This window comes from Phocoena sinus, chromosome 2 (assembly GCF_008692025.1).
Source record: "Phocoena sinus isolate mPhoSin1 chromosome 2, mPhoSin1.pri, whole genome shotgun sequence".
Classification (NCBI taxonomy): Eukaryota; Metazoa; Chordata; class Mammalia; order Artiodactyla; family Phocoenidae; genus Phocoena; species Phocoena sinus.
Genome location: NC_045764.1, coordinates 156,246,067 through 156,265,458, shown reverse-complemented (window position 1 = coordinate 156,265,458; position 19,392 = coordinate 156,246,067). Strand labels below are relative to the sequence as shown.

The 19,392-nt window shown below is 40.0% G+C and overlaps 2 protein-coding genes across 4 annotated transcripts in view; one reads left to right on the top strand and one right to left on the bottom strand.

The window, feature by feature from the left end:
• The window catches only part of GTF2A1 (general transcription factor IIA subunit 1), a 127,894-nt gene that overhangs the window by 81,560 nt on the left and 26,942 nt on the right, over nucleotides 1–19,392 (top strand). The window lies entirely within an intron of this gene.
• Nucleotides 16,362–19,392, bottom strand: part of TSHR (thyroid stimulating hormone receptor) — a 168,718-nt gene continuing 165,687 nt past the window's right edge. The window contains exon 10 of one of the 2 annotated variants that reach the window (XM_032624938.1): nucleotides 16,362–18,920. In XM_032624938.1, coding sequence (XP_032480829.1) covers nucleotides 17,507–18,920 — 1,414 coding nt within the window. In that variant the 3' untranslated portion in view covers nucleotides 16,362–17,506. The remainder of the gene's footprint in view (nucleotides 18,921–19,392) is intronic. The other variant, XM_032624939.1, reaches the window with a different exon arrangement.

Below are 19,392 nucleotides of genomic sequence, written 5' to 3'. Positions count from 1 at the left end.
GGGCGGAGGATTGATTTTGATCAAGGAGTTGATACTATACATTCTGGTTAGTGGATCATGCTGTTAGATTAATGGGATTAGCCTCGTTACTAGGTGGCCCAGAAGCAGAAGTAGGAGTAAAAGCTTCAAGAGAGAAGATGGTAGAACTGGCCAAACTTCCCTGAGATCTTGGGTATCATCAAGATAGTTGCTAAAGATCAGTACAACACTGAGGGTTGGAAATATATCACGGTATTTGATATACAAGTATGGCTTTCAAGGAAGGTTAAGCTGCTTAGGGAAGAGCCAGCCAATAGGACTGGACAGTCAGTTTCCCAGCTGGAAGGGTCACAAAGATAGAGTGACTTGCGGGAGAGTAGAAAGGTGCCCAGCAAAGTAAGGAGGCAGCCTTTCAGTGAGCCCCAAGCCCAACTAAGGCTGATTATTGAGTGATGCCACTTCCTTTTTATAATCCCATGAATTTTTAATAAAACCTTACTTAAACATTCCTGCTGTCACATCTTGGTGCTAGGCAGTGTCCATCCAGAGCAAGGGCACCTTTTTCTAATTTGTATAGGAGTTCAATACGGGCTAGCTATGGCCCTGACGGTGCTTCAGAGAATCAAGGGAGGGGTCATATGTCTGTGATTAGAGCAAATGTTAAAGGGGACCAGACCCTGCCTGAGGTCAATGATGATTCCTGAGAGAGCTCCAAGAGGAAAAGACTCTTGTGCAGAAGGAGTTGGAGCTCTAAAGCAGAACTTCACAACTAATACGTCTTGAGTGTGTGGCACATGTGACTCAATGCTGAACTGCTTAACCCTTGGGGAAGCTGGCCGAGGTTGGGGACAGCCAGAGCCTCTATCTTGGTCACCTCTGTCCAAGAGCAGCCTCATCCATTTAGGTGGTGTGCATGCAATATGATGACATTCTCAGCGTGCCATGATGCGAACAAGTTTGGGGAGCACTGCTATGAGGTCTCACTTGTCAGAGGACCTGGGTTTCACATCCTGAAGGAAATGTCTAATCTTCCTTATACTTGGTTATCTGGTTCCCAGCACCACCGCAGACTAACGTCAGAAAATAATGACGTGGAAAAATATCTGCTAAAGAACCTTCAGCTACAACTGGTTTCTAAGTCAGAAGTGCTGGAGGATCCTGCAGTGAATGGGCAGAGGTTGATGCAAAAGATGAACTCTGGTTATTGGGGAGGATATGAGCTATTTAGCTCAGACTTAAGTAACTGTGACAATTTCTATTTCAAACTGACAGCCACTCTTGCCAGTCTTAGTATCATAGAGTGCCTATGATAATCTGAACTACTGATAGTATCGTCATGTTGATTCTCTCCTAGAAATATCTCCCAGACCAGCTTCCTCCTTTGTGTTCTTCTTAACCATGTCACCCCCTTTCTTAAGAGGGGGGGCCTCCACATTTGGTTGTGCAGTGCACAATCCACACAACGCTATGCTAAGAGCCTTGATATTCTCCACTGTCTACTGAATAGAGGTTAAACTTTACAGTCTGGCATGCAAGGCTTTCCATGGTCTGGCTTCAGTCTGCTTGAATCAGTGAAGATGCTGCCGGGAAACAGATGGCCCACTAAAAGGGTTTAACTGAGGAGAATTTAATGATCAAACTATCTACAGAGTGATGCGTGGGGTTGAGGGAACCCAACAGGGATGATGAAACACTAACTCAGGAGTTAGCCACAGCAAAGCTATTACTACCCCTCGGCTGAATGGACAGGGAAAGCAGGGGTGAGGTGATAATAGACCCTGGAGAGAACTTGGAGCCAAAGAAGAAAGATGGGTAAGTCAGGAGCTGTAACCATAGACCTACCACTGCCAGAACAGCCAGGAGACAGGGAGGGAGCTGGAGAGCTGCACTTAGATCTCAAGACAGTGCCCACCCACCCTCATTGCTAAACCAACTGGAATCCAGAAGGCAACAGAGTGTGGGTGATGCAGTCCCTAGGGGTCAGCCTCTGCAGGGCAGAAAAGGTTGGAGAATGCCTCTGGAGAATAACCAGCACATTCCTTCCCTCCTTCCGGTCCTGTAAGCCTATGCATTACGCATTCTGGTTCTTTTTCTTAATGGTGGTTCACATTCCTGAGACTTTGCTCATGTTTATGTTTCAGTCTGGAATGCCCTTCCCAACATCCTCCTATATTTATACATTTGAAATCCTATTCACCCTTGAAATCCCAGCTTGAAAGTAACCTTCTTTTGAAGTCTTCTTTTTTTTTATTTTATTTTTTTTAAACATTTTTATTGGAGTACAATTGCTTTACAATGGTGTGTTAGTTTCTGCTTTATAATAAAGTGAACCAGTTATACATATACATATGTCCCCATATCTCTTCCCTCTTGTGTCTACCTCCCTCCCACCCTCCCTATCCCACCCCTCTGTGGTCACAAAGCACCGAGCTGATCTCCCTGTGCTATGCGGCTGCTTCCCACTAGCTATCTATTTTACATTTGGTAGTGTATATATGTCCATGCCACTCTCTCACTTCGTCCCAGCTTACCATTCCCCCTCCCCATATCCTCAAGTCCATTATCTACGTCTGTGTCTTTATTCCTGTCCTGCCCCTAGGTTCATCAAAACCATTTTTTTTTAGATTCCATATAGGTATTGGCATACGACATTTGTTTTTCTCTTTCTGACTTACTTCACTCTGTATGACAGACTCTAGGTCCATCCACCTCACTACAAATAACTCAGTTTCGTTTCTTTTTATGGCTAAGTAATATTCCATTGTATATATGAGCCACATCTTCTTTATCCATTCATCTGTCAATGGGCACAGGTTGCTTCCATGTCCTGACTATTGTAAATAGAGCTGCAATGAACATTGTGGTACATGAATCTTTTTGAATTATGGTTTTCTCAGGGTATATGCCCAGTAGTGGGATTACTGCATCTTATGGTAGTTCTATTTTTAGTTTTTTAAGGGACCTCCATACTGTTCTCCGTAGTGGCTATATCAATTTACATTCCCACTAACAGTGCAAGAGAATGCCCTTTTCTCCACACCCTCTCCAGCATTTATTGTTTTTGATGACAGCCATTCCGACTGATATGAGGTGATACCTCATTGTAGTTTAGATTTGCATTTCTCTAATGATTAGTGATGTCGAGCATCCTTTCATGTGTTTGTTGGCAATCTGTATATCTTCTTTGGAGAAATGTCTATTTAGGTCTTCTGCACATTTTTGGATTGGGTGGTTTGTTTTTTGGTTATTGAGCTGCATGAGCTGCTTGTATATTTTGGAGATTAACCCTTTGTCAGTTGCTTCGTTTGCAAATATTTTCTCCCATTCTGAGGGTTGTCTTTTGGTCTTGTTTATGGTTTCTTTCGCTGTGCAAAATCTTTTAAGTTTCCTTAGGTCCCATTTGTTTATTTTTGGTTTTATTTCCATTTCTCTAGGAGGTGGGTCAAAAAGGACCTTGCTGTGATGTATGTCATAGAGTGTTCTGCCTATGTTTTCCTCTGAGAGTTTTATAGTGTCTGCCTTACATTTAGGTCTTTAATGCATTTTGAGTTTATTTTTCTGTGTGGTGTTAGGGAGTGTTCTAATTTCATTCTTTTACATGTAGCTGTCCAGTTTTCCCAACACCACTTATTGAAGAGGGTGTCTTTTCTCCATTGTATATTCTTGCCTCCTTTATCAAAAAATAAGGTGACCATATGTGCATGGGTTTATCTCTGGGCTTTCTATCCTGTTCCATTAATCTATATTTCTGTTTTTGTGCCAGCACCATACTGTCTTGATTACTGCAGCTTTGTAGTATAGTCTGAAGTCCGGGAGCCTGATTCCTCCAGCTCCCTTTTGCTTTCTCAAGATTGCTTTGGCTATTCGGGGTCTTTTATATTTCCATACAAATTGTGAAATTTTGTATTCTAGTTCTGTGAAGAATGCCATTGGTAGTTTGATAGGGATTGCTCTGAATCTGTAGATTGCTTTGGGTAGTAGAGTCATTTTCACAATGTTGATTCTTGCAATCCAAGAATATGGTATATCTCTCCATCTGTTTGTATCATCTTTAATTTGTTTCATCAGTATCTTATAGTTTTCTGCATATAGGTCTTTTGTCTCCTTAGTTAGGTGTATTCCTAGGTATTTTATTCTTTTTGTTGCAGTGGTAAATGGGAGTGTTTCCTTAATTTCACTTTCAGATTTTTCATCAGTAGTGTATAGGAATGCAAGGGATTTCTGTGCATTAATTTTGTATCCTGGTACTTTACCAAATTCATTGATTAGCTCTAGTAGTTTTCTGGTAGCATCTTTAGGATTCTCTATTTATAGTATCATGTCATCTGCAAACAGTGACGGCTTCACTTCTTCTTTTCTGATTTGGTTTACTTTTATTTCCTTTTATTCTCTGATTGCTGTGGCTGAAACTTCCAAAACTATGTTGAATAGTAGTGGTGAGAGTGTATAACCTTGGCTTATTCCTGATCTTAGAGAAAATGGTTTCAGTTTTTCATCATTGAGAATGATGTTGGCTGTGGGTTCGTCATATATGGCCTTTATTATGTTGAGGAAAGTTCCCTCCATGCTTCCTCTCTGGAGGGTTTTTATCATAAATGGGTGTTGAATTTTGTCAAAAGTTTTTTCTGCATCTATTGAGATGATCATATGGTGTTTCTCCTTCAGTTTGTTAATATGGTTTATCACATTGATTGATTTGCATATATTGAAGAATCCCTGCATTCCTGGGATAAACCCCACTTGATCATGGTGTATGATCCTTTTAATGTGCTGTTGGATTCTGTTTGCTAGTATTTTGTTGAGGATTTTTGCATCTGTGTTCATCAGTGATATTGGCCTGTAGTTTTCTTTCTTTTTGACATCTTTGTCTGGTTTTGATATCAGGGTGACGGTAGCCTCGTAGAATGAGTTGGGTAGTGTTCCTCCCTCTGCTATATTTTGGAAGAGTTTGAGAAGGATAGGTTTTAGCTCTTCTTTAAATGTTTGATAGAATTCCCCTGTGAAGCCATCTGGTCCTGGGCTTTTGTTTTTGGAAGATTTTTAATCATAGTCTTAATTTCAGTGCTTGTGATTGGTCTGTTCATATTTTCTGTTTCTTCCTGGTACAGTCTTGGAAGGTTGTGCTTTTCTAAGAATTTGTCCATTTCTTCCAGGTTGTCCATTTTATTGGCATATAGTTTCTTGTATTAATCTCTCATGATCCTTTGTATTTCTGCAGTGTCAGTTGTTACTTCTCCTTTTTCATTTCTAATTCTGTTGATTTGAGTCTTCTCCCTTTTTTTCTTGATGAGTCTGGCTAATGGTTTATCAATTTTGTTTATCTGCTCAAATAACCAGCTTTTCGTTTTATTGCTATCATTTCCTTTTCATTTATTTCTGATCTGATCTTTATCATTTCTTACCTTCTGCTAACTTTTGGGTTATTTTTGTTCTTATTTTTCTAATTGCTTTAGGTATAAGGTTAGGTTGTTTATTTGAGTTGTTTCTGGAGGTAGGATTGTATTGCTATAAAGTTCCCTCTTAGAACTGCTTTTGCTGCATCCCATAGGTTTTGAGTCCTTGTGTTTTCAGTGTCATTTGTTTCTAAGTACCTTTTGATTTCCTCTTTGATTTCTTCAGTGATCTCTTGGTTATTTAGCAGTGTATTGTTTAGCCTCCATGTGTTTGTATTTTTTACAGATCTTTTCCTGTAATTGATATCCAGTCTCATAGCGTTGTGGTCGGAAAAGATACCTGATACGATTTCAATTTTCTTAAATTTACCAACGCTTGATTTGTGACCCAGGATATGATCTATCCTGGAGAATGTACCATGAGCACTTGAGAAGAAAGTGTATTCCGTTATTTTTGGATGGAATGTCCTGTAAATATCCATTAAGTCCATCTTGTTTACTGTATCATTTATATCTTGTGTTTTCTTTTTAATTTTCATTTTGGATGATCTGTCCATGAGTGAAAGTGGGGTGTTAAAGTCCCCTACTATGATTGTGTTACTGTCGATTTCCCCTTTTATGGCTGTTAGCATTTGCCTTATGTATTGAGGTGCTCCTATGTTGGGTGCATAAATATTTACAACTGTTATATCTTCTTCTTGGATTGATCCCTTGATCATTATGTAGTGTCCTTCTTGGTCTCTTATAATAGTCTTTATTTTAAAGTCCATTTTGTCTCATATAAGAATTGGTGCTCCAGCTTTCTTTTTTTTTTCCTTTTTTTGGCAGTACGCGGGCCTCTCACCACTGCGGCCTCTCCCTTTGTGGAGCACAGGCTCCGGACGCACAGGCCCAGTGGCCACGGCCCACAGGCCCATCTGTTCTTCAGCATATGGGATCCTCCCGGACCGGGGCACGAACCCGCATCCCCTGCATCGGCAGGTGGACCCCCAACCACTGCACCACCAGTGAAGCCCCTCCAGCTTTCTTTTGATTTCCCTTTGCATGGAATATCTTTTTCATCCCCTCACTTTCAGTCTGTATGTGTCCCTAGGTCTGAAGAGGGTGTCTTGTAGGCAGCATGTATATGGGTCTTGTTTTTGTATCCATTCAGCCAGTCTCTGTCTTTTGGTTGGAGCATTTAATCCATTTACATTTAAGGTAGTTATTGACATGTATGTTCCTGTACCATTTTCTTAATTGTTTTGGGTTTTTTATTGTAGGTCTTTTCCTTCTCTTGTGCTTCCTGCCTAGAGAAGTTCATTTAGCATTTGTTGTAAAGCTTGTTTGGTGGTGCTGAATTCTCTTAGCTTTTGCTTGTCTGTAAAGGTTTTAATTTCTCCATCGAATCTGAATGAGATCCTTGCTGGGTAGAGTAATCTTGGTTGTAGGTTTTTCCGTTTCATTACTTTAAATATGTCCTGCCACTCCCTTCTGGCTTGCAGAGTTTCTGCCGAAAGATCAGCTGTTAACCTTATGGGGATTCCCTTGTATGCTTTTAATAGTTTTTCTTTGTATTTAATTTTGATACTTTGATTAATATGTGTCTTGGCATGTTTCTCCTTGGATTTTTCCTGTATGGGACTCTCTGCACTTACTGGACTTGGCTGACTATTTCCTTTCCCATATTAGGGAAGTTTTCAACTATAATCTCTCCAAATGTTTCCTCAGTCCCTTTCTTTTCCTCTTCTTCTTCTGGGACCCCTATAATTTGAATGTTGACGCATTTAATGTTGTCCCAGAGGTCTCTAAGACTGTCCTCAATTCTTTTCATTCTTCTTTCTTTATTCTGCTCTGCAGTAGTTATTTCCACTATTTTATCTTCCAGGTCACTTATCTGTTCTTCTGGCTCAGTTATTCTGCTATTGATTCCTTATAGAGAATTTTAAATTTCATTTATTGTGTTGTTCATCATTGTTTGTTTGCTCTTTTGTTCTTCTCGGTCCTTTTTAAATGTTTCTTGTATTTCCTCCTTTCTGTTTCCAAGATTTTGGATCATCTTTACTATCATTACTCTGAATTCTTTTTCAGGTAGATGGCTTATTTCCTCTTCATTCGTTTGGCCTGGTGAGTTTTTACCTCGCTCCTCCATCTGCTGTATATTTATTTTTGCTCATTTTGCTTAACTTACTGTGTTTGGGGTCTCCTTTTCACAGCCTGCAGGTTCGTAGTTCCCATTGTTTTTGGTGTCTGCCCCTCGTGGCTAAGGTTGGTTTAGTGGGTTGTGTAGGCTTCCTGGTGGAGGAGACTGGTGCCTGTGTTCTGGTGGATGAGGCTGGATCTTGCCTTTCTGTTGGGCAGCACTGCGTCTGGTGGTGTGTTTTTGGGTGTCTGTGACCTTATTATGATTTTAGGCAGCCTCTCTGCTAATGGGTTGTGTTGTGTTTCTGTCTTGCTAGTTGTTTGGCATGGGGTGTCCAGCACTGTAGCTTGCTGGTTGTTGAGTCGAGCTGGGTCTTAGTGTTGAGATGGAGATCTCTGGGAGACCTTTCACCATTTGATATTACGTGGAGCTGGGAGGTCTCTGGTGCACCAATGTCCTGAACTCAGCTCTCCCACCTCAGAGGCACAGGCCTGACACCCGGCTGGAGCACCAAGACCCTGTCAGCCACATGGCTTTTGGGAAGTCTGATGTCTTCTGCCAGTGTTCAGTAGGTGTTCTGTAGGAGTTTTTCTACATGTAGTTGTATTTCTGATGTATTTGTGGGAGGAAGGTCATCTCCACATCTTACTCCTCTGCCATCTTGAAGGTCTCCTCTCTTTTTTATTTAAAAAAATTTTTATTGGGGTATAGTTGATTTACAATGTTGTGTAAGTTTCAGATGTACAGCAAGGTGAACCTGTTTTACATATACATATATCCACTCTTTTTTATATTCTTTTCCCATATAGGCCATTACAGCCTCTTAAGTAGTGTTCCCTGTGCTCTACAGTAGGTTCTTAATAATTATCTATTTTATGTATAGTAGTGTATATGTGTCAATCCCAATCTTCCAATTTATTCCTCCCCACCCCTTATCCCCTGGTAACCACAAGTTTATTTTCTACATCTGAAACTGTATTTCTGTTTTGTAGATAAGTTCATTTGTAGCCTTTTTTTAGATTCCACATATAATTGATACCATATGATATTTGTCTTTCTCTGTCTAACTTCACTCAGTATGACAATCTCTAGGTCCATCCATGTTGCTGCAATTGGCATTACTTTGTTCTTTTTTATGGCTGAGTAATATTCCATTGTATACAGGTACCACATCTTCTTTATCCTAAATGAATTACTTTTAACAGAACATTTAGAACAGCTCTGAAACCTATAGTAAGAACCATAACAGAGTTACTATATACATATACACATATCTATGTGTGTGTTAGCTATTAATAAAGTGGGTTTTTTTTAATTAATTAATTTATTTTTGGCTGTGTTGGGCTTTGTTGCTGCACGTGGCCTTTCTTTTAGTTGTGCCGAGCGAGGTCTCCTCTTCGTTGCGGTTCATGGGCTTCTCATTGCGGTGGTCTCTCTTGCTGTGGAGCATGGGCTCTAGGCACGCGGGCTTCAGTAGTCGTGGTACGTGGGCTCAGTAGTTGTGACTTGTGGGCTCTAGAGCGCAGGCTCAGTAGTTGTGGCGCACGTGCTTAGTTGCTCTGAAGCATGTGGGATCTTCCCTGACCAGGGCTCAAACCCATGACCCCTGCATTAGCAGGCAGATTCTTAACCACTGTGCCACCAGGGAAGCCCCTAATAAAGTGTTTTTAAAGTTTAGGATTTAAGAACTCGTGTCTTCCCAAAAGAATTAGATGCTTCTGGACACTTCTAACCATTGATTTTGTAGTGGTTATTATTAACTTATCAAAAAGTTAAAGAATCCTTCTGCAGAAATGGTAGGCATTACTAAGCAACTGCTGTAAGAGGCAACCATATAAATATGAAATTATTAGCCCCTGCATTTCCTTTTCAACTGAGGGAGATGATAAAAAGCACCAGCCACACATTTCTTTCTCATTATATGTAATTAATCCTGAACCATTCAACCACTGGTACTACTACACTCTGCACCTTCTCACTTTCTCCATCACCAGTCTATGATGATGATTCCTGAAAAGTTTCTGAATATATCCTAGATGCAGCATATAGGCCCCTTTCCCCATTTTAATAGTGGCATGAGGGCCAAAGAAATGGTACTTTTAGGACATGAAGAGGGATAGAAAAGAATGAATAGGTTTGAAAGAGAGTATTAGGACTAGGATAGGATGGAAGGGTCATTGTAGATTGAGGGTCTTCTAGATGGAAGACAGGGTGTGGCTGTAGGGTGAGTGGGTACCATGGGTGCCATTTAGGCTGGATGGTCAAACAGTTAAAGAAGCAGAAGAAAATGCTTTAATTTCCTCTAACTGTTGCTCCCACTAGTGGCTCAAGTGTATTAATGAAAATGAAATCAAGTAGCAACTTGGATACATCTCTGGGAAGACCTGTGAGTGCCAGAGGTGTGCTCACTTTTTCCTTTTCTCCAGAGTTGGCCTACAGATGGTGAAAACAGGTGTGATGTCAGGCATCTCCTCTTTCATCTGGACCATGGCATCGACTGGTCACAGTATCTCATTTCTCCAACGTTTGCTGAAGCTATTAATACTTCCCCTGGTTCCTCTTCTGTCAAAGTGCTTAAAGAACACTTAGAGAAATCAGAGAAATATCTGAGAGCAAACAGAGCGAAATGGTTCTAATTTGTTATTAAAAAAAAAATCTTAGGAGTCCCATATTCCCACAGATCCACAAATCATCTGCCCATATCTCGTTTGACAATATCTAAATTTGTCTGCTATCATTCCAGAAGTCTTTTCCACATGGTGTCCGGGGAACTGATGTGGAATGTAATAAAATTTAGGCCTGGGATTAGCTAAAAAGAAACAGGGATGAAACTAGTCTTGTTTTTCTCAAACTTTTACCTCATCTGTTTAATACGGCCCTTGCTGAGAAACTTGAAAAGCCTCCTAGAGAACTGAGGCTCTTTCAGACCGTTTTGCAACTGGCTTTGGGGTTAGTCCTTAAATTGCAGTGCCCGTGGTGAAAGAAACCTGAGTCACAGGAATGAGTTATAAATAGGCTTTTATCAAAACGCTTCCCATCCAATGGGCAGATCTATAGTGCTGTTTTTGATTGTAAATTTCTCAATGACTACAATCCTTTATTTGTATCCCATTATGGTGAATTATTAATACATCACTACAAGGTTTCCATATGCCTGAGCCATTTTTATAGTGCATTGTGACTCTAAACCCCCAAGATGGGCTATAAGGAACCATGTTATGTTTTTTAAGACTAGCAGGTACAGCGCTGAGATACAATTAAAGTTTTTATTGTGTGCTGTCCAATAGCAATTGTCCTTCACCTTCCTAATCCCTCTCCATCTAAAATACTTCAATAAATGAAACAGAATATTCCTAAATATTCCCAAAATAGATTCCAAAATTATGCTAAATGGGTGATGAAATTGAAGTTGTTTACACTATCTTAGTTTCCTCTCCTTTATTCAGAGTTTTTCTTTTTACTTACTAAATTCGTATTTCATATAACAATTAGTTGCTTCATTCTCCCTATGCAACTTACAGCAATGCATTTAAGGGAAACAGAAATTCTGATTTAATGTGATTAGACTGTCTAATAGAATAAATTCTGAAGGGCTTTTACTTTCTTAGTGTTTAGTTTACTTGATATTGCTGCAAATTAGGCACTTTAAAACTCATGGCTTAGATCGGGGCTTTGTGACAGCCTGGAGGGGTGGGATGGGGAGAGTGGGAGGGAGGGAGATGCAAGAGGAAAGACATATGGGAACATATGTATATGTATAGCTGATTCACTTTGTTATAAAGCAGAAACTAACACACCATTGTAAAGCAATTATACCCCAATAAAGATGTTCAAAAAAAAAAAAAAACTCATGGCTTAGATTTGTCACATCCTAAAAATCTAAATTTCATAATGGTCAGATTACTGTTCAAGTGACCTTCAATGTGATATCTTCCTCCCTCTTATAGCTCTAAACATATAATAACTCAATTACCTGATAAAATTGACCATTCTGCACCTTTCTTTAAATGATACATTTTAATTATTATCTTAAAGAATAATATTATTATAATAATTTCCATTCCAATGTCTTTAAAAAGTATGCATATGATAAAAAATTAGCAGTACAGAGGAGCACCAGTTGAAAAGTTTTCATCTATGTTAGTCACCTTGGGCTGCCATAACAAAATACCACACAGTGGGTGGCTTAAACAACAGAATTTTATTTTCTTACAGTTCTGGAGGCTAAAAGTCTAAGATTGAAGTGCTGTCAGATTCCGTTTCTGGTATGGGCTCTCTTCCTGGCTTGCAAATGGCCATCTTCTCACTCTGTCCTCCCATGACCTTTTCTCTGTGTGCACAAGAATGAGAGCAAGCTGTGGTGTCTCTTCTTCTTCTTATAAGGACACAAGTCCAATGGGATTACGCCCTTACCCTTATGACTGCATTTAACATTAATTACCTCCAAAAACGTCCTATTCCAAATACAGTTATGTTGGGGGTTAGGGCTTCAACATATGAATCTGGGAGGACTCAATTCAGCCCCTAACAGTACTCAATCCCTAGTCCCAATCCCTAGAAAACTTTTAGCCATTTTCTGATTTTAGTTCTTCTGGTGGTTGTTATTGTATTACTATTATATACTTAGGTACCTGTTACTTGAACTATAGATATTTAGACAATGTATCTTTTGTCTGCACATAAGGGAGATTAGGAAATTCGTTGATTTAGCATAATCTCCTAACTTTCAGCCTTAAAATTTGGAGGCTGGTATTAATTTTAAGTTTTTCAGTTGGTCAACTTTATAACCTTAGAAAATAAACTTCTATTTCTTATTCTGTTAACTCTGGGCAGTCTTCCCTCCCTCCACACTGTGTAAGATAGGGAATTAGCTCCTTTATCATGTCCTGCTCCTCTCCCTTCCCCCTCCCCCTGCTGACTTTTGTCAGCAGTACCATTACTTTGACGTGTCAAAGCTTGTAATATTTATATTCTATTGGTAAATATAAGTGAGCCATATAATTTGATTCTAAAAATGTTTAGAGAATTATGACACACAAATATTATTAACTGTGAAACCAGGAGTGTGTTGCGATTCATTGAAAAGGAAACTACGTCATATCTGAAGTACAACTTCAAGTAATTTTTCAGATGGGATATATAGGTGGTGTTAGAAAATGACACTTCTGAAAATATAAAATAAACATTTTTTTCAAAGGTTTTACTCAACTTAAAAGTTGATGAAGGGCTTCCCTGGTGGCGTAGTGGTTAAGAATCTGCCTTCCAATGCAGGGGACACGGGTTCGATTCCTGGCCCGGGAAGATCCCACACACTGCGGAGCACCTAGGCCCGCGCACCACAACTACTGAGCCTGTGCTCTGGAGCCCGCGAGCCACAACTACTGAAGCCCGCATGCCTACAGCCCGTGCTCTGCAACAAGATAAGCCATCGCAATGAGAAGCCTGCGCACCTCAAAGAAGATCCAGTGCAGCCAAAAGTAAAAAAATTTTTAAAAAGTTGATGAAGATATTAGCAAATTGTTAAAATTGGTCCAAAAAAAAGCACTTAAGAAGCTAAGTATCTATAAGCAATTTTAAGTGTTAGGATAAAATTACTGGGTTAGATATAAAACTGGTTAATATCCAGTGGGGCCACAAACCATGCAGAAGTTAGCTGAATCTCTATCAGATCAAAACCATTTGCACAAGTTAACCTCTGTCCTTACCAAGTTGTAAAATAGCCTGAACAATAGGAAGTCAAGCCCAATACTGCACTGAAAACACACCAAAAAAAGTTATCTTTTTGCTTATTTCCAAGTGTTGGATAATTTATCTGAAATAAGTAAACTTTCTAAGTACTTGTAATATGAACATGTTATTATTTTGCCCTTCCACTTGGATGCACATTTGGCTAGGTATAGTATCCTGGATTTAAATTTTTTCCCCACAGCATTGAAAGTGTTGTTCCATTGACCTCTAGTATACAATTTGTTAACTTGAATTAAAGGTGACTCTGCTTGTTAATTCTTTACAATACCTGACGTTTTTCTCTCTTTCTCTCTTGATTCGCTCTCAAACATTTTAGATCTCCCCTTTGCTTTTGGTGTTCTGACATTTTATATGGACTGTTCTACACGTGAGTCTTTTTCATTCACCCCCTGCCCCCTTAGTACTAAGGAGACACTATCAATCTTAATTAGTTCAAGAAAGTTTCTTCCTTCTGTTGCTCTGGTATTATTACATTTTCTCTAAAACTCCTATTAGACATATGTTGGACTTTGAGACTAATCCTCTGTATCTTTCAACTTTTGTCAAATATTTCACACCTTTATTTATTTGTTCAATTTAGATTTCTTCTACTTTAACTCCTAGCCCTTCTATTAAAGCTCTTGGCTTTGGCAATCCCATTTTAAATTTGCCAAAACTCCTTCTCATTTTTGATTATTACTTTTTAAAAAAATAGTAGCTTGCAATTGTTTTGCGGCCCAGTATTTTCTCAAATTTCTCTGATGTTATCAGTTACAAATTTAAAAATAATACTGTGTTTCTGAACTGTCTTTTCTAGGAAAATGTTCTCTTTGTTCAATTTGGTCTTTTTTTGGGCTATTGATATGCAGTTCATCTTTTTCAAATGTCTGATAATTATTGTGGTTCATTTTTATTTTTGAATAAAGGATGAGAATGGTTAATGTCAGCTGATGGCGTAGATCTTTCTCCCCCAAGATGCCTTTCCCTGACTGGACACTGATGTTGATGCGTCTGTGTCAATGACCAGGCTTCACTTTATGATGTGAGGGCAGGAAGTGGGCAAATGGGCTAGGTTCCCTGCTTCCTGCCCCCTGCCCCAGACCAGGGACTTAGCCCTATCTACACTGAACATTCACTTTCTTTAAGATAAGTTTCTTGATTTCAACCTAGGGCAAACACTGAATGTGTCAGTTGTTCTAACTAAATGGAGTGAGAGGGGATGGGAGGGGCCAGGTGAGATGGACTGGCAGTTAATTACATAGTTAGCCTCTCAGTCCTGTGACCTTCAGGCTTAGGGGTCTCTTAGGACTCTGCAAGGAAGAACACATCCTTCCACAGCTACAGTCTTATCCTGTATGTTCTAGGCTGCGGCCTTCTCCACTCTAAGTTATCCACCAACTCAAGGCCAGAAACTTTCCATCTTTCAGAAAGTCATCAAAGACTTGGGTGTGTTGTTGGTACCATTTCTCCTGTTTACAATACAGTTTTGGCTTGATTCCATTTTATATTTTCTCACTGCCATTTCAGTGGAATTTGAAAAAGGAAGATTGATAGATGCCAGAACTCATCCATCACTTTGAGCTGGAACTCTGTATCTTTTGAAGTAGAACGTATTGCTACCAAGCTTTTCTTGTCCCTTTAGGTATTCAGCATGAATGAGAATCACACCACTGTGTTATGATACAGTTTTTTCTCCAAAATCTTCAAGCAGTGAGGAGTATTTGTTCTCAAACTGTTATTGTTTTTAATTCTTATGATTCCAGTTTCATCTTCTTGCCCTCACTTTTACTTTATTGCCCCTCTCATGGTGCTGCCTTGTAATAGACTCTCCTTTTCTAATCAGCTGCTTCTGATATGCAGCGGATTATCCATAGAGCAAGAGTCAAACTTTGAGGGTTTCTTGAGAGACACTCCTTTGAGCAACATGCTTAAATTTTAGGGCATGAATTTTTGTGACATCTATTGTGACTGACTTGAGGCTGTTTGTCCTCACTGATTTGGGTCTATCTTTAGATAGTTGAAATCTTTAGATAGTTGCCAGATAAAGTGAACTCTGACCAGGTCTTGTAGATTTTTTATCTTCATTAGAGCACTATATAAATTCCTAGTGTCAACACCAATCGTCGTTTTTCCCTTAGATGTCATTGCCTCTCAATGAATCATAATTCATTTCACCATGAGTAAATTTTTTCACATAAAGACCATTTTCAACCAAGATACAATATTATACTTATTAGTAGTCAATAATTTATTTATTAATATGGATTTATTAGCCAATGTGCCAGTTTTTTTCCTGTCTTTAGTTTTAACACATATAATAATAACTAAAGAAGCTCACAAATTACAAAAAGCAATACTTTAGGACTCAGCATAGTCATTTCATAGGAAGAAAATTTACTTCATGTCGCAAATGCAAATTTTAGCAACAATTCTGTCGAAGTTACTTTTCTAGGACTGTTTCCAAAGCATTATTTCAACTACTCAAGATAAAACACATTATTTATCAGGATGTGGTATTTCAAAATGTTACAGATGAGAAGTACATGTCAAAGGTAACACATTTGTTTAATTTCATTAGTTACAAGTGAACTGGTGGATTAGTCATGATTTTAAGTGTGTGTAATATTTCTACTAAGACATCTAATCCATGTCTCACTGATAATCAGGAATGGGTATGGCTATTGAGAGTTTCCAGGTAAGTCAGGGTCACCATCTCTGGAGACCCACTGGGCCCACTTGCCCCACTCCATAGACTTAACACAAGCTTTTAATTCATGCTGTGGTTTTAATGCACAGTGTGGTTCATGAGCACTGAGAAGCAAATGCCATCTCTCTTTGGGATGAAATTAAGGGACTGTCTTGACAGATAACCTGGAGAATACATCTATAGATAAAAATCCTGACCATATTAAGTAAGGGAGCACTGTTAGGGAATAAAGATTTTATGTCCAGTGGTCAACAAGGTTGGAAAGAGCTGGCAGTTTCAGAGAGAAGAAACCTCTCTTTAGTACTGTATTGTGGGTCAGAAAAGGCTAAGTAAAGAAACCAATCCCTGAAGACAGGTTAAATGTTTGAAGTGAACCTGCACAGTGAAGTAGTAACTCTAAATAACAAGCATTTGCAAAACCACCCTAACCCTAATTCTATTGTGTGAATATCAATCTGGTTTTGGCCTGATAATTATAGCTGTGTAGATCTAATAATTAGATGAGTGGTTCAGAGCCAACCCAATATGGTCACTCAATAGAATTTCTGGTTCGGACATCATAATCAAAAATGAAACAAAGAAAAAATTTCCTGGGTCATATGTCTAGGCTCCAAAGAGAAGGAGACGGCACATTGTTTTTCCTACAAGATAGGAAAAACAGATTCTGCTTCCTTATTGTTTTTCTTTCTCTTTGTCATGGCAACCTATGTTTTGAGGGAAAGGGATATACATGGAGTTTCAAAACTGGAAGAGGCCATCAACCTCCTTCATTTCTACAGACTTTAGAAGCCCAGTAATTTGCCCAAGATCCAATAGTAAATTAGTGTCCAGCCTGCTTTATTAATCAGTGGGAGATCTAGTGTGCCCCGCTCATAATTCCCACTTGTCACTATTTATAAGTACTTTCTAGAGTTCACATCTTTAATGCCAGAAGACTGGCCAAGAAGAGTAATTCTTAGTCTGCTCAGCCACAACAGCTGAAATCTTGCCAGTTTTTCCAGGCAACAGTTGGGTCACATCAGGTAGATTCTTGTGCAGAGATGATTAAGTTTCAGAGTCTGAAAAAACAACTCAAATCTACACCTTCCCCCTCATTCGTATGTCAAAATAGCTGTTCCTTGCATGATGTTCTGCTTGACTTTTCAGTTTCTAGGGACTCACATTCTCTTGGGTTGTATCAGGGAACATGAAGTGGAACTAAACCAACATGGGGCCAGTTTTATCTTGTGGTCACCAACCAAGTTAATAGCATTTGCCATTTGCTGAATCTTTAGTATGAAATGCCGTATGAAAGTGAGAAAACTCAATGTCAACATGGCTCAGGTGATATTTATTAAGCATTTTATACAATGTCATCACTGCACTTAGCATCCAGCAACTCTTCCAGAAAGTATACATTACTTGGATATCACCTGGGATTCAGACATGTCGGTAGCCTCTCTACCTTCTTGGAGAAAATGATTAGGTTAATGCTAGTCCCTCTCCAGAGCTGAACACTACCTGCAGGTTGGGTCAACTGTGTGTTTTGTCAGTGGTTGGAATGCATGCTCAAGAAACCAGCCCAAGTCCCCCTACCACTTATAAAACTGTTTGCTTATACTCTTCTGAGATTTGGTCCTGCTTATTTGGGGTTAGATGGGAGTTTTCAAGCAGTTCATAGTTGTCCTGCATGTTGGGGAGACTTTGCCTCATGTCTTGGGTAACCTTTTGGACCTGAATACCGGTGCTGTTCTTTGCAGAAATTCTCTGACCCCGGTATGCCTGAGCCTGACGTTTACAGATACCGAACTTGCTGAGCAAGATAAACACATCCCTCTGGAAGGCTTTGGTGAAAATGGCATAGAGGAATGGATTGGCACAGGAGTTAAGTGGGTAGAAAAGAACCAGCAAGATTTTGGAGTTGGTAACGGTGATGAGAGGCTTGTTCATAAGTGCTGACAGAGCATAGAATGAGATTGGGGCCATGCACATGAAGTCAGTGAAGATCAACACAGCCATCCTTTTGGCAATTTTGGTGTCTTTGTCCCCCGGGTTGTACTGGGGATTCCGGACTGTGATGTAGATCTTCACGTAACAGGAGCAGACGATGATAAAGGCAACTATGTTGAGCAACAGAACAAGGATAATATATGCCAGGGCAAGAGGAGTCTCGGTGTCCATGGGCAGGCAGATACTGACCTTAGCATAGCTGCTTATTCCCACCAAAGGGAGCAGGGCGAGCAAGAAGCAGCAAACCCAGCCCCCAACCATGATGGCGTAGGCGTGCCTGAGGCGGATCTTGCGGTCCAGGCGCATGGCGAAGGTGATGGCGTACCAGCGCTCCAGGGTGATGACTGTCAGTGTGTACACTGACAATTCGCTGGCAAAGACGGTGAAGAAACCAGCTGCGTTGCACCCAGGGCCTGTCTGCCAGTCGATGGCGTGGTTGTAGTACTCAGACTGCGTGTAGAGGTCCACGGAGGCTATGAGTAGCAGGTACATCCCCATGCAGAAATCTGCAAAGGCCAAGTTGCACATGAGAAAGCGTGGGACGGTCAGTTTGTAGTGGCTCGTGAGCAGGATGACCAGGACAAAGACATTGCCCAGGAGAGCCAGCAGACTAACAAACCACACCACGATTCTCAGGAATTTGTAGCCCATTATGTCTTCACAGGGGTTGAACTCATCCGACCTGGGGGTACACACCATGTCTTCACTGCCCCCACACACGGTGTAGTCATAATGGCTGTCAAAGGCCTGTAGGGTCTCTTCCTGGGGGTTTTTGAGCTCTTGGCCAAAACCAATGATCTCATCCTCTTGTTCTTCTAAGAAGACGTAATAATGAGAGTTGCTGTGGGTATCCTGGAACTCGGAGTTTTCCTTGTACCCAGTGCTGCCGTCACCCAGATCCTCTTCATATTCTTGGTCGAAGGGACCATTTAAAGCTTTCACAGATTTTCTCTGACGCAGGCTCCGAATACTGCTCTCATTACACATTAAAGACTCAAGGATTCTGCAAGGCAGTAGATATAAGTCACCACTTGCTGAAAACCCTCTAATAGTCCCCACAACACTTAGCAAAATATGCACACTACTTCGTATGATATACACGATTCTGTGAGATTCTACATGATATGGTCAGGCCTGTCTCTCCTATGTCATTTCCTATAACCCTCCCCTCTCCAAGTGTGATCCACTGACATTGGTCCTTATTTCTCGTCTGCAACCAGTTCAAGAACAGCAGTGACTTAAAAAAAAAAAGGATGGATGCTAGAGCCAGTCTGCCTAGGTTAGGATCTGATTCTACTATTTACTGGCTGTTTCATCTTGGGTAGGTCTATGAACATTCGTTTATTCATTTGTAGAACGGGATAGGGAGAGTATCTATTTCATTTTGGATTGTTAAAGGATTAGATGAGTTTATCATTTTGAAGTTCTTATGACAGCACCTGGAACATTGTTAGTGCCATGTATATTTTGGTTAC